The sequence below is a fragment of the Jatropha curcas genome, chromosome 4 (assembly GCF_041381405.1).
Source record: "Jatropha curcas cultivar XTBG-Jc1 chromosome 4, XTBG_Jcur_1.0, whole genome shotgun sequence".
Lineage (NCBI taxonomy): Eukaryota > Viridiplantae > Streptophyta > Magnoliopsida > Malpighiales > Euphorbiaceae > Jatropha > Jatropha curcas.
In genome coordinates, this window is record NC_143154.1 from 23,334,189 (window position 1) to 23,348,993 (window position 14,805).

The window sequence follows — 14,805 nt, forward strand, 5'->3', positions numbered from 1 at the left end:
TTAATTTCTTATTCTTTTTGTAATTTTTAATGGTAATCTTGCAGCTCCAAAGTCTTTAATGTTTGATGTACATGGCATCTCTTAATTTTTTAAAATTTAGTTTTTTTCGCCTGTATATTTAAGTATAATTTTAAACTACGTTTATCTCCTAAAATTGTTTATAATCTCCTTTCTCTCTATCTAGCTATGGAGAAAATCTTCTAGTTAGAACTTACAAAAGGAGCTTCAATGGATTTGCTGCTAAACTCTCAAATGATGAGGCAGAAAAACTTGCAAGTGAGTTCTATAAAAGAACCTTCCAATATCAATTATAGCATGTGATTGTGTATACATGTGTGTGTGTGTATATATATCGGAATGATGATATTTTATATTTAATTTGATTTGATATGCAGGCAAGAAGGAAGTAGTATCGGTTTTCCCAAGTAGAACTTTCCATCTCCAAACAACAAGATCATGGGATTTCATGGGTTTCAATGAGACTGCAAAACGATATCCTCAAATTGAGAGTGATGTTATAATTGGCGTCCTTGATATTGCAATCTAGCCTGAATCAGAATGTTTCAACGATACAGGTTTTAGTTCTCCTCCTAAGAAGTGGAGAGGAAAATGTAGGGGAGCAAAAATTTCACTTGCAACAAGTATTAAATTACATATTCTCTCATCATTTACTCAAATTATAAACATTTTCAGGATAATATATAACATTTGTTGCCAATGTTACAGCAAATTAATTGGTGCCCGGTATTATAATTCAATTCGAGAGGTCACTGCAAGAGATGATGTTGGTTGGGACACATACTGCGTCGACAGCTGCAGGAAACAATGTCCAGGATGCTAGTTTCTATGGCTTGGCAGAAGGCATTGCGGGAGGAGGTGTTCCCTCAGCTAGAATAGTTGCATATAAAGTTTGTACTTCTTAAGGTTGCAATGGGGCTGACTTGTTGGCTGCATTTGACGATGCTATTGCTGATGGAGTTGATATTATTACTATCTCAATAGGAAATTCTGATCCAGTATCTTTCGACCAAATCCTATTTCGATTGGATCTTTTCATGCAGTGGAGAACAAAATAATTACATTACATTCTGCAGGTAATAGTGGCCCTGCATTACAGTCAGCAACAAGTTTAGCTCCATGGATGGTCTCAATAGCAGCAAGCAGCACAGATCGGCGAATCATCGACAAAGTTGTTCTTGGAAATGGAAAAAATTTCATTGTATGTATTTCATCTTCTCTATTCTTAGATTATTATTTTGATGCTTCATTCAACTGATGAAAAAATTTAATGCAAATAGGGAAATACAATTAACTCATTTTCTTTGAAAGGAGAAAATTTTCCTTTGATATATGGGACTAATGTATCAATTAAATGTTCAGAAGCTCTTGCAAGGTAAACTCAACTGCCTAAATCAAACTGAACCCATATTGAGAAAGCAATAAGAATAATATGATTTTGAATTGTCTTTTTTTTTTCTTTTGTTTCAGTTCTTGCGCTACCGATTGCCTTGGACAGTGATTTAGTGAAAGGGAAGATTGTGCTTTGTGATTCATATGACGGAGGGTTTGAGCCTTTAAGAGCTGGTGCTCTTGGAGCTATAGTACCCAATTCGGAATATCCAGATGTTCCTTTTGTCGTTCCATTTCCTCTAATAACCTTAACCCAACTCGATTATCTGGCTGTGAAGTCTTAATACCATTCTAGGAAGTATGATTTTATATAGAAAATATAATGTCTGAATTACGTAATGTATTTTTACGTTTCTTATATCTAATTTTTAACTTATCTTGTAGGCAGCCTGTAGGGAACATATTAAAAAGTGAAGAACTTAAGGATTCTGAGGCGCCTGTGATTGCTTCCTTCTCTTCACGAGTACCTAATCAAATTGTACCAGCTATTATGAAGGGACACATAATCTCTAATTGTTTTATATCTATGTTGCACGGAAACAGAAACAAAGAAAAGTGAGAAACGGATAGGAAAATAATTTAAACACCGAAATAAATGCTGAAACTTACGCGATTAGGAGTTTCCGTGCATCATAGTTTTGTTGTGGATCCCTCCGACATGTGGGACACACACACAAATTTGAAAAAGAAAAAAAAGAAAAAAAAAGGGGGAAAGACGTTTTTTTTTTTTTTTTTTCAAAGAAGGCTGCACGAAGATGGATGCATTAATTGCGCGCAGTCGATGGACGCGTTGATTAACGCATCCCCTTCTCCTATAAATAGGAGAAGTTTTTCCTCAACAAATCGTACAAAACAAAATACGAAGAAGTATACACAGTTAAGTGTTGAGAAAATTTTAGAAAATGGTTCCTAAAATTGGGAAAGAGAGAAAATAGTGAGGATTATAATTTTTTTTTGGTGTTTTTGGGAAACACTTAGAGTGCCACTATTTTTGTAATCTCTTTTGTACCTACTATTTTTAATAGTGGAAGAATTATTCAGAGTTTTATTCCGTGGATGTAGCCCATAACAGTTAAAGGGTGAACCACGTACATGTCGGTGTACCTATTTTTCATCTGGCATTTACGGTAATTATTTAATTTTTAACGTGATTGTTATTTCTGGTGGATTCGGTCGTCAATATCCAATGCGTAATTATTGGAGGTAAATGTGGTAATAGTAATTTAAATCTTTATCGGCGTTATTAACTTTTATCTTCGCTAATTTTATTTTACTTCTACCACCGGCATTTTTTCGCGGGCCCCACTCGGGATCAGTTATAATCCTAATAATTGGTACCAGAGCCTAGTTGGTAAATTCTGTCAGTTTTCTACAAAGCTACTATTCACATGAATAGTGAATTTCGTGAATAGTAAAATTTTGTCAAATTTCAGAATTCGACATGGCTAACGACGGGGCAATGATCAAATTGACGGATTCGAATTATTCATGTGGAAATTCAGAATGGAGGACTACCTCAATCGCAAAGATCTGTACGATCCAATTGAAGGTGACAATGTAAAGCTAGAAAAAATGAAAGAAAGACAGTGGGATAAATTAAAAAAGCAAAAATTGGGTACAATACGCCAATGGATAGATGCTAGCCTGTACAACCACGTGAGAAATGAAAAAGATTCCCAAGTTCTCTGGAAGAAATTAGAGAATATGTACGAGGCTACAAATGTTCAAGGTAAAGTGTTCGTGATTCGTAAAGTCATGAACTTAAAGTTGTCAAAGGGGCTATCAGTTACACAACATCTGAACGATTTTAAAGGACTCGTAACTGAGTTAGCAATTAGCGGTATGTCCTTAGATGACGAGATGCCAGTATGCCTACTATTGGGATCTCTACCGGATAGTTGGGATACTCTTATGGTATCATTAAATAACTCAGCTCCAAATGGTGTGGTAACAATGTCTATGGTAAAGAATAGACTACTTAATGAAGAACTACGAAGAAGAGATGTTGCCAGTACCAGTTCACAAGCCCTTATCACAAAGAATAGGGGCCGGAGCAAGACTAGAGGTCCAAGGCATGAAAAGTCAGGTGGAAGATCCAAGTCCAGAGAAATGAGAAAGTGTTATCATTGCGGCAAGGAGGGTCATCTCAAAAGGAATTGCTGTTTACTCAAACAGGATAATGTAAACCGAAGACAGGAGAATGACAGAAATACATTTGCTACAGTCTCAGTACAAGATGGTGAGGTGACTTTAGTCACTCATGATGCAGATTGCTGTCATGTTGGAGATGCAGATACCAAGTAGATAGTAGACTCCGGTGCTTCATACCACTGTGTTCCAAAAAGAGAATACTTTTCCACTTATAAAGCAGGAGATTTTGGCACTATTAGAATGGAAAATAATAGTATCTCGCAAATGGTGGGAATCAGTGATGTCTGCATAAAGACAAGTGTCCGATGCACATTAATACTTAAAAATGTGAGACATATTCCCGATCTTCGATTGAACCTGTTGTCTGTCAGTGTTCTGGAGAAGGAAGGCTATCACCACCATACAGGTGACGGTAACTGGAAACTCACCAAAGGGTCTTTGGTGGTGGCGAGAGGAAAATTATGTTGCTCGCTGTATAAGACGCACGCAATAATATGTGCGGGTCAACTGAATACAGTTGCAAATGATGCTTCACCAAATTTGTGGCATAGGCGGCTGGCGCACGTTAGTGAGAAAGGGTTGAATATGTTGGCTAAGAAGTTCCTCATCCCATTAGCCAAAGGTAAAATAAACCCTTATGATCATTGTTTATTTGGGAAGCAACATCGTGTCTCATTTCGGAAAAGCTCTAGACGAAGAGACAACAAGTTGGAGTTGGTACACTCTTACGTATGTGGTCCCATGGAGGTAGAATCACTTGGAGGATGTAGATATTTTCTAACCTTCATTGATGATTTCTCACGAAAAACATGGATATGTTTGTTGCGCACAAATGACCAAGTATTCAAGCACTTTCAGCAATTCCATGCGATGGTGGAAAGGGAGACTAGAGTGGCTTTGAAGTGTTTGCGCACGGATAATGGTGGTGAATACATCTCTAAGGAGTTTAGAGATTATTGTAGTTAACACGGTATCAGGTATGAAAAGATAGTTCCTGGTATGCCTCAACACAATGGCGTTACTGAACGGATGAATCGCACCATTATTGAAAGAGTCAGATCCATGCTCAAAATGGCCAACTTACTTAAGCCATTTTGGGGAGAAGCTGTCAATACTGCTGTCTACCTAATCATCCAACTACCTTCAGCACCATTGGATTTTGATATCTCGGAGAAGGTCTGGACAGGTAGAAATATTTCATACTCTCACCTGAGGGTATTTGGCCGCAAGGCATTTATGCATGTTTCGAAGGAGCAGAGATCAAAACTTGATGACAAGTCAGTTCCTTGCACTTTTATCGGTTATAGAGACGAAGAGTTTGGCTACAGGTTGGGGATCCAGTGAAAAAGAAAGTTATTCGGAGCCGAGACGTAGTATTCCATGAGAATGAGATCGTGGCAGATACAACTTGTGAAGAATCCACAAGTGATGGTGTTGTTGATATTACACCAGAAAGCATTCCTATAGATGATGTCACGAGAGGAGGAATGCCATAATCAGAACGGGAAGAAGAAGAAGAGCCAGTCATGGGGGATCAAGAGATGATTGTAGATGATAACAGTTATGCAGAGGGTGTTGAGTAGGGGGAGCCAGAGAACCCCATTCCACCAAAAAGAGTTGAACCTCAATTAAGAAGGTCAACCAGAGAACGCCAACCATCTACAAGGTACCTTAGTTTTGATTACATTTTGATTACTGATGAGGGGGAGCCAGAGAGCTTCTAAGATGTGCAATCTTACAAAGACAGAGATTGTTGGACAAAGGCCATGCAAGAGGAGATGAATTCTTTGAAAAAGAATGATACATATGAGCTGAAACTTCCAAAAGGGAAGAGAACACTCAAGAATAAATGGGAGTACAAATTCAAGAAAGATGATGGCAACCTAGTGAGATACAAAGCTCGATTGGTCGTCAAAGGTTTTACTTAAAAGAAGGTATTGACTTTGATGAGATTTTTTCACCAGTTGTGAAAATGAGTTCTATTCGAGTTGTGCTAGGTCTAGTAGCCAGTTTGAATCTTGAGTTAGAGCAGCTTGATGTAAAGACCGCATTCTTGCACGGGGATGTAGAGGAAGAAATCTATATGGAACAACCAGAAGGTTTCAAGGTCAAGGGAAAAGAGGACATGGTTTGTCGCTTGAAGAAGAGCATGTACGAGTTGAAACAAGCACCGCGACAATGGTATAAAAGGTTTGATTCTTTCATGGTGAATCAAGGATACAAAAGGACAGATGCAGATCCTTGTGTATATGTCCAGAAATTCCCTGAGGGTAAATTTATCATCCTTCTCTTATATGTTGATGATATGCTAATCGTTGGACCAGATGCACACATGATTAGCAGGTTAAAAAGTGATTTGTCAAAAGCATTTGACATTAAGGATTTGGGATCGATAAGGCGAATTCTCGGAATGGAGATTATCCGAGACAGAAAGTCCTGCAGGTTATGGTTATTGCAGGAAAAATATATTGAACGAGTTCTAGAGAGGTTCAATATGAAGAATGCTAAACCAGTTAGCACTCCACTTGCCGCTCACTTCAAGTTGAGTAAGAAATCCTACCCATCAACAGAGAAAGAAAAAGGAGATATGTCAAAAGTTTCATATTCCTCAGCGGTCGGAAGTTTGATGTATGCAATGGTGTGTACGAGACCAGATATCGCTCATGCAGTTGGCGTTGTGAGTCGATTTCTGTCAAATCCCCAGAAGACACATTGGGAAGCAGTGAAGTGGATCTTCAGATACCTGAGAGGAACTTCAAAGTTATGTTTAACTTTTGGAGGTGAAAAGCCTGCACTTGTTGGTTACACAGATGCAGATATGGCCGTTGATCTTGATGAAAGAAAATCTACATCAGGATACCTATTTACATTCTCAGGGGGAGCTATTTCATGCAGTCGAGATTACAAAAATGTGTTTCGTTATCAACGATCGAAGCAGAGTACGTTGCAGCAATGAAAGCAGGAAAGGAAATGCTTTGGTTAAAGCGATTCTTTCAAGAATTGGGTGTGCAGCAAGGAGAATATATAGTTTATTGTGATAGTCAAAGTGCGTTAGACTTGAGCAAAAATACTATGTATCATGCACGGACGAAGCACATTGATGTAAGATATCATTGGCTTAGATCTGCCATTGAAGAGAAGCAGTTCCAGTTATGAAAGATTCACACAGACAAAAATACTGCGGATATATTGACAAAGGTTGTTCCGAAGGAGAAGTTCGAACTGCGTGTCAAAGCGGCAGGAATGGAGAGTCCCACCATGTAGTCGGGAGGGGGAGAATTGTTGTAGGTCCCTCCGACATGTGGGACACACACACAAGTTTGAAGAAGAAAAAAAAAAAGGGGGAAAGACACATTTTTTTTTTTTGTTCAAAGAAGGTTGTGCGAAGATGGATGCGTTAATTGCGCGCAATCGATGGACACGTTGATTAACGCATCTCCTTCTCCTATAAATAGGAGAAGTTTTCCCTCAACAAATCGTACAAAACAAAAAATGAAGAAGTCTAAATAGTTAAGTGTAGAGAAAACTTTAGGAAAGGGTTCATAAAATTGGAAAAGAGAGAAAATAGTGAGGATTATAATTTTTTTAGGTGTTTTTGGGAAACACTTAGAGTGTTACTATTTTTGTAATCTCTTTTGTACCTACTATTTTTAATAGTGGAAGAATTATTCGAAGTTTTGTCCCGTGGACGTAACCCATAACAGTTAAAGGGTGAACCACGTAAATCTTTGTGTTTCTATTTTTCATCTGGTATTTACGGTAATTATTCAATTTTTACCGTGATTATTATTTCTAGTGGATTCAGTCGTCAATATCCAATACGTAATTATTGGAGGTAAATGTGGTAATAGTAATTTAAATCTTTATCGTCGGTAATTTTATTTTACTTCTACCACCGGCATTTTTATGCGGGCCTCACTCGGGATCGGTTATAATCCCAACAAGTTTTATATAAATGAATTCCAAATATAACGAATTCTACAAAATCTTGTATATGTAATGCAGCCAGATATAAGTGCTCCTAGAGTCGACATATTGGCTGCATATCCTCCTCCTTTTCCACCCTCGTCTTACGATGATGACAATCAATGAGTTAAATTCTATATAATATCTGAAACTTCAATGTCTTGCCCTCATGTCGCTGGTGTTGCCGCTTATGTTAAATCATTTCACCCCCAGTGGTCTCCTTCTGCTATCAAATCCGCCATTATGACCACCGGTACTATCCCCTACACTCTACAGTACAAGAGATATTATACCTCTTGGTTATAAAAAAAAATTGTTTTTAGTTCTACAATTATTAAACTTTTTATTGTATCATCTGTAGCTTTCCCCATGAATGCAAGCACATCAACAGGAGCTGAATTTGCTTATGGGTCTGGTCACATAAACCCATCATATGCTATTAATCCAGGTCTTGTATATGAAGCATACAAAGAAGATTATATAGAAATGCTCTGCAAATATTACATAGATATGCTCTGCAACGTTGGAGATAATATGACTGTTTGTCATAGAGGTGGTGTGAAGGTATTACCTAAGGATCTAAATTACCCTTCTATGACTACTGGAGTTATGGCTGACACGAGTTATACATACTAGTTTTACAGAACAGTTACTAATGTCGGGCTTGCTTCTTCCACTTATAAAGCAAGTATATCGACAGGTTCTGAACTTAAAATCGAAGTAGAGCCTCAAGTGCTTTCCTTTTAAGTCTATAAATGAAACAAAGTCGTTTAACGTCACTGTAGTCGGTAAAGGCTTGACTGATCAGCAGATTGTGTCTGCCTCAACTATATTCTCTATTATATATTTATTGATTATTGCTAGTATGGATGTGTTTTGTCTCTTGACAATATGTAGACATTGTTATGAAAAGGTGACTATTGTTTTCTCGAATATAGGGGCGAGTTGTTGTTTAAGATTTCAGTAGGTCCCGCAAGACAGGAGTGAGACATGCGTGTACAGCGCTTTCTTGAATGTGATTTGTAATGCTATCCAAATTAGAGGATAAGGAGGAGATTTAATATCTAAACTTTTGGGTAAAACGATAGAGACAATGCTCTGTGATTCTATAGAGCCATATACACTGGTACAATGCCAAGGAAAATACTTAAGATTTTCACTCGTATATAATCTTGATAGATCTACAATTGGAGATAGATAAGAGAGATCTTTATCTAGAAAGAAATTTAACACTAAATAATTCAGTCAAAGATGGTTATGGTGTTTCAATTCAATTCTATCTCTCAAAAGTCTATCATTTTCATATTCATGTTAGAGATCTAATCTATGTGCACATAACAAAGGAAGGAACGAAAGAATCACCAAAGGAGCAGGCGGTGCAACCAAGAGTAGTGGGTGGCTACTATGTCGGACTTTCATGATTCACCTACTCCCTTTTTCTTTTTCGCTTTTTCTTTGATTTCCCTCTCATCCCACTTTTGATTTTGTTTTGTTTAATTGAGTTATACATTGCTTTAGTGATGAGGAATTGACTTTAATAGAGTTTTAGTTTCGCTTAAAACAATTTACACGTTTTACTGTGAAGGAAAGAAAGAAGTACGGCGTGTTTATGTTGAAGATGAAGTAGGTGCTGTAGAATATAACTTGCATTTACATTTATACCATTTTCATCTCAACATGTTCAAATTCAATATGAGATATTACTTGTCTTTAAAAAAATAATTCTATCTCTTTTTTTTTTACATTATACTTAATTCTTAAATTGTAAAAATATACTCTTATTAAATGTTATCTTATTTTTAATAACCCTCGTTAATTCTTAATTATTATTTCAATATAATAATTGTTTATATTTTTTTTTTTTTTTTGAGAAAAATTTATGTGTCGTTTAAGATGGACATAATATAAAAGTTATATGAATAAATAAAATTATCTTTTAATTATAATAATATTATTTTTTTAAACTGTGTGAAAATAAAAAGTTAAAAAGTATATATTAATAGCCGAACATTAGGGCGAGCTGAACTGTGTATCACCGCCCTAGTCGTTTACTATATTATATAGCAACAAATTGAAACAATAAGTCGATGAAAAACACAAGCTTTCCCTGAAGACATAGTTCTATAAATCAAGGATTAATTATCATTCCTTTTTATCTAATATGTTGATTATCACACTAAAAGTCTTAGTGCATTCCCACATTAATGAAATATAAAAATTGATCCATTTTTAGTAATTTTTTAATTTTATGGAATATTAGTTCTTGAATTAATATATATCACGATTTTTAATTTCTATTTCCAACCACTACTTTGTATATAGCAAAGCAACCAACTACGATTTTCAATTTCAATTTCCGTTTTCAATCTTCGGGGTTGCCTCTATCTCTGCCCATTGCATTCCTTCTATCAGTTCCTTCCTATCTTGTATGCCAATCCCCACAATATTGATAAAGCACGGTAAAAGAAATACTACTAGGGCATCTGCTAGGTTTTCCAACCTCACAAGTACTTTATTTCACATCATAAACATTTGTCTTCGAGTCTAATATTCATACAATTCTATAAATAAAATTACATTGTTGAAGACTGCTCAAGCTCACATCACATTTACAACATACAACTTTTAATTCTATATTTGCAGATAGTCTAAGTTTTTAATTTTTTTTTTTTTATAAAGTAATAGGCCTTGTAGTTGCAGTTCTTCCTATGATCCTATCATACCAAGAAGCTTCCATCTTTGTAGTTACTGACAGTTGCCTACTTGCTAGTGACAGTTAACTTTAATTCGGGTAAGTTTTTGCCAAAAATGTTGACATGTATTTCAATCTACAAATTTCTCGCAAACTTTCACATCTAGTGGATTTCCCGTTGTCCCTTTCCTTGCTTAATTCTGAAATCAAATCCTTTGTTGTACAAGGACAATATATAGAGGCCTTGCAATTGTATTCAAGAAATTCTCTTAAAATTACCAGATTCAGCTACCCTTCTCTGCTCAAGGCCTGTGCTTGCCTTTCAAATCTTCAGTATGGAAAAACTATCCATTCAAGAATTATCACCGCAGCCTTACACTATGATCAATATATCACCACTTCACTTATTAACATGTACGTTAAATGTGGGTCGCTTACAGATGCAGTTCAAGTGTTTGATAAATTACCTGACAGCGGAGTTACAGTCCAGGATGTCACAATTTGGAACTCTATAATTGATGGGTATTTTCGTTACCGTTATCTTAAAGAGGGTTTAGTTCAGTTTCATCGGATGCAATCATTAGGCGTTAGGCCTGATGCCTTTTCATTGTGTATTTTACTCGGTGAGCGAAATGCGCTTCTAGGATATAAAGAAGGGAAGCAAATTCATGGTTATGTTGTTAGAAACTTGTTGAGTGGTGACCCTTTCTTGGAGACTGCACTACTTGATATGTACCTCAGTTGTGGCAGAACAACAGATGCATGGTATTCGTTCATAGAGTTGAAAGATAAGAGCAATATTGTAGCATGGAATGTGATGATTGGAGGGTTTGGAGAAAATGGTTGTTGGGAAAAGAGCTTGGTATTATGTATTTTAGCGAAGAATGAGAATGTTAAACTTGTGTCAGCATCATATACTAGCACTTTAAGTGCCTGTTGTCAAGGTGAGTTTGCGAGTTTTGGCAAGCAAGTTCATTGTGAAGTGATTAAGGTAGGTTTTGAATATGATCCTTACGTCCGTACTTCTCTTCTGACGATGTATGCAAAGTGCCAAATGATTGAATGTGCAGAAAAAGTTTTCATTGAGGCATCAAATAAAGAAATTGAATTATGGAATGCAATGATTTCGGCTTATGTTGGTAATGGGTGTGCTTATGATGCTTTAAAATCATACAAAAAGTTGAGGTTTTGTGAAATTCTGCCAGATTCTTTCACAATTTCGAATATTTTATCATCTAGCAGTTTGGTGGGGTTATATGATTTTGGGAGGTCTATTCATACAGATTTAGTGAAAAGACCCATACAGAAAAACATCACTGTGCAGAGTGCATTGTTAAACATGTATTCTAAATGTGGGAATAGCAATGATGCTAATTCCATTTTTATAACAATGAGGGGAAGAGATGTGGTTGCTTGGGGATCCATGATATCAGGTTTTTGCCAAAATAAGAAATACAGAGAAGCTGTGGAGCTTTTTAGAGCAATGGAGGGAGATGGGGTGAAACCTGATTCTGATATTTTGGCAAGCATCATCAATGCTTGTACAGGACTAGAGAAGGTAGATATGGGCAGCATGATGCATGGATTTGTTATTATAAGTGGTCTGGAACTGGATGTTTTCGTTGCTAGTTCCCTAGTAGATATGTATTCCAAATTTGCTTTTCTGAAGAAGGCTGAAACTGTATTTTCTGATATGCCACTTAAGAACCTTGTGGCTTGGAATTCTATGATATCTTGCTATCACTGGAATGGCCTTCCAGAGCTATCCATTGATCTTTTTTCTCAAATTCTAAAAAATGGCTGTTCTCCAGATTTTGTTTCCTTTACAAGTGTCCTTGTTGCTATTTCATCAGTTGCAGCACCGTTAAAAGGAAAGAGTGTACATGGGTACTTGATAAGACTCTGGATCCCATTAGATCTTGAAGTGGAGAATGCATTAATTGATATGTATATGAAGTGTGGATTCTTGAAATATGCACAATATATTTTTCTAAACATGTCTGATAAAAGCTTGGTAACATGGAATACGATGATTTCAGGTTATGGATCACATGGAGAGGGCTTGAAAGCAATAAGATTATTTGATGAGATGACAAATTCTGGGACTAGACCTGATGATGTTACTTTCCTTTCTCTGCTGTCATCTTGCAGCCATTCTGGTTTGATTGAAGAAGGCCTAAATCTATTTGAGTTGATGAAAATGAAGTATGAGATTGAACCAAGAATGGAGCATTATGTAAATGTAGTTGATCTTTTGGGTCGTGCAGGACACCTAGATGATGCTTGCACTTTTGTGAAAAACATGCCTATTGAACCTGACAGGAGTATTTGGCTATCTCTGTTATGTTCCTGCAGAATTCATCATAATTTAAAGCTTGGAGAACTGGTAGCAAATAAATTATTGGCGCTAGAACCGAGCAGTGGCAGCAATTATGTTCAACTATTGAATCTTTATGGAGAAGCTGAATTATGGGATAGAGCAGCACATGTAAAGACATCAATGAAAGAAAAAGGATTGAAGAAGACTCCTGGATGCAGTTGGATTGAAGTGAAAAATGAGGGTTGATGTTTTCTTTTCTGGTTATTCTTCATCTCCAAGAACAGAAATCAATGAGACATTGAGTAGTCCTAGGAGGAAAATGATTAAGCAAGGAGGTTATTAAGAAGGTATTAAGGTATTGTAAGGAAGTAGTCCACATAAGCCATCTATACCTTATTCACAAGTCTTTAGTTTTACCTGCTCATCTGCAATGAAAGGTTTTAATGTCCTCTACAAATGAGTGGAAAAAGTTGCCCTGTTATCTAAGAAAGACCAGAAAAAAATTTATTTCAAGATTTAAATTTTGTTAAAGAAGTAATTTAATAGGCAGAAATCAAAACTGGGAACTTTCCAAGGCTTAACTTCAGCCACTTGGTTGAAGCCTCATCAGTGTAGTTAAATATATACAGTAAAACAATTTTTTATCTGTTCAATGATAATTTGTTGTGCATCTGTTCGTATTGTTTCTTTTCTGTTTATTTTTACATTAGATAATGGCAAAATTATTTTATTACCAGAAAGAGTTGCAAAGGAGTTTGTTAATGGGAGCCATGGTGGGGCTGGAGGTAGGGGGTGTGCAAACTTACCGACCGAAAACCGAACCGACTCATTTCGGTTCGATTCGGTCAGCTAAATAAAGAGAAGTTCTATTATCGGTTTATTTAGTTTGAACCAAGTATATATTTCAGTTTGAGTCGATTTTATAGAAATTTGTCGATTGGACTTAAAACTGAACTAAAATGAAAAATTTAATCAAAATTAACTGAACTAACAGGTTCGGTTCGATTCAGTTCAGAAGCCAATTTAATCAAAATCTAAATGATATAAGGCAAAAATTATAATCAATATTTAATATTTAAAATCTTATCTATACTATATAAAAGTGAGAATAAGTGGAAATAATAAGATTTTCAATATTATCCTTGTAAAATTTAAAATATCCTAAAATAACTTTATTCATAACGAATCAAAAAATTTTAACATAAGTATATATATATATATCTGCAATTTGATTGGATGTTTTTTTAACATTTTTTTAATAGATAAATACATAATAGATAATTAAGCATTTGAAAATTTAAAATTTTACTATTATTATCTTATTATATATAATTATGTTTTATTTCATTATATTATTATATAATTTATTAATAATAAAAGTAATTTATTATTATTATTTTAATTTACTATTATTTTAATTTATTTTCAACATTGTTATTTTAAATGAATATGTGCAAATATGAGGCATTTGAAAATTTTTAATTTTTTCGAATTTAGTTTAAATAAATATATCTAGATAATTAAGATTTTAATTTAAAAAGGATATAGTTAAATTTCTTTAATTACAAATTGCACTCTAATTTGGTTGGCCAAAAAATAAGATAAAAAATTATTATTTTTAAAAACATCTCGAATTTGATTAATGATATTGATATCTTATTTAATTAAGATTTTATCGACGTTTTTTGTCCCAAAACTGAAAGTGAAATTTTATGCAGAGCTTTATTCTCTCCATTTCGCACAGCAAAGTTGGTTGAGAATTACGGTTTAGGAAATTAAGAAGATGATTGTTGCTTTATTTTTGCCGACAATAATCGAAAATTTGATCAGGATATACGGCATGGAGCAAAGCCATGGGGTTGAGAAAAGTTTGAAACAGTGTGTTTTGGATTAACTCATTTCTTTTATTAACTTGACCATGAGAGAGATTATGAGTCCCATAAAAATAATTTTTTATTCATTAGATTGGCTAGAATTTTAATTTGGGTTGCTATTGTAACTCATGGTCAAATTTATGGTATCTGAAGAAAAAAGTTAAATTTATGGTATAATTAAAATAACATGTAAAATGGAGAGTGTTTCGATGGTTTGGCTTAAAGGATGAGATATAAAAATAAATATGAGCTATGGTTACTGGGCATTGTTTATTGTTTCTAGAATGCCAAATAGAGGCACATGTTATTTGGTTGGTTTCCGAAAATTTTTTAAAGTAGGTGAGTCTTTATTGAGCAAAATGTATAATTTGTCCCGTGTACTTTAGCTAAAA

The 14,805-nt window shown here is 35.2% G+C and overlaps 1 protein-coding gene and 1 pseudogene across 2 annotated transcripts; both read left to right on the plus strand.

Annotated features, from left to right (window-relative positions):
• The first annotated feature begins 176 nt into the window (after positions 1 to 176).
• Positions 177 to 8,494, plus strand: LOC105636175 (subtilisin-like protease SBT4.3; annotated as a pseudogene). Its single transcript, XR_016320323.1, has 8 exons — positions 177 to 276; positions 396 to 641; positions 727 to 1,219; positions 1,299 to 1,393; positions 1,489 to 1,708; positions 1,795 to 1,895; positions 7,556 to 7,780; positions 7,889 to 8,494. The product of XR_016320323.1 is annotated as a subtilisin-like protease SBT4.3 (transcript).
• Positions 8,495 to 9,848: 1,354 nt separating this feature from the next.
• Positions 9,849 to 13,211, plus strand: LOC105636176 (pentatricopeptide repeat-containing protein At2g40720-like). The gene is given in 2 exon segments (XM_012219375.4): positions 9,849 to 12,776; positions 12,778 to 13,211. Coding segments are annotated over 2 exon segments (2,538 nt in total). The 5' UTR covers positions 9,849 to 10,343; the 3' UTR covers positions 12,883 to 13,211.
• Positions 13,212 to 14,805: the final 1,594 nt, after the last annotated feature.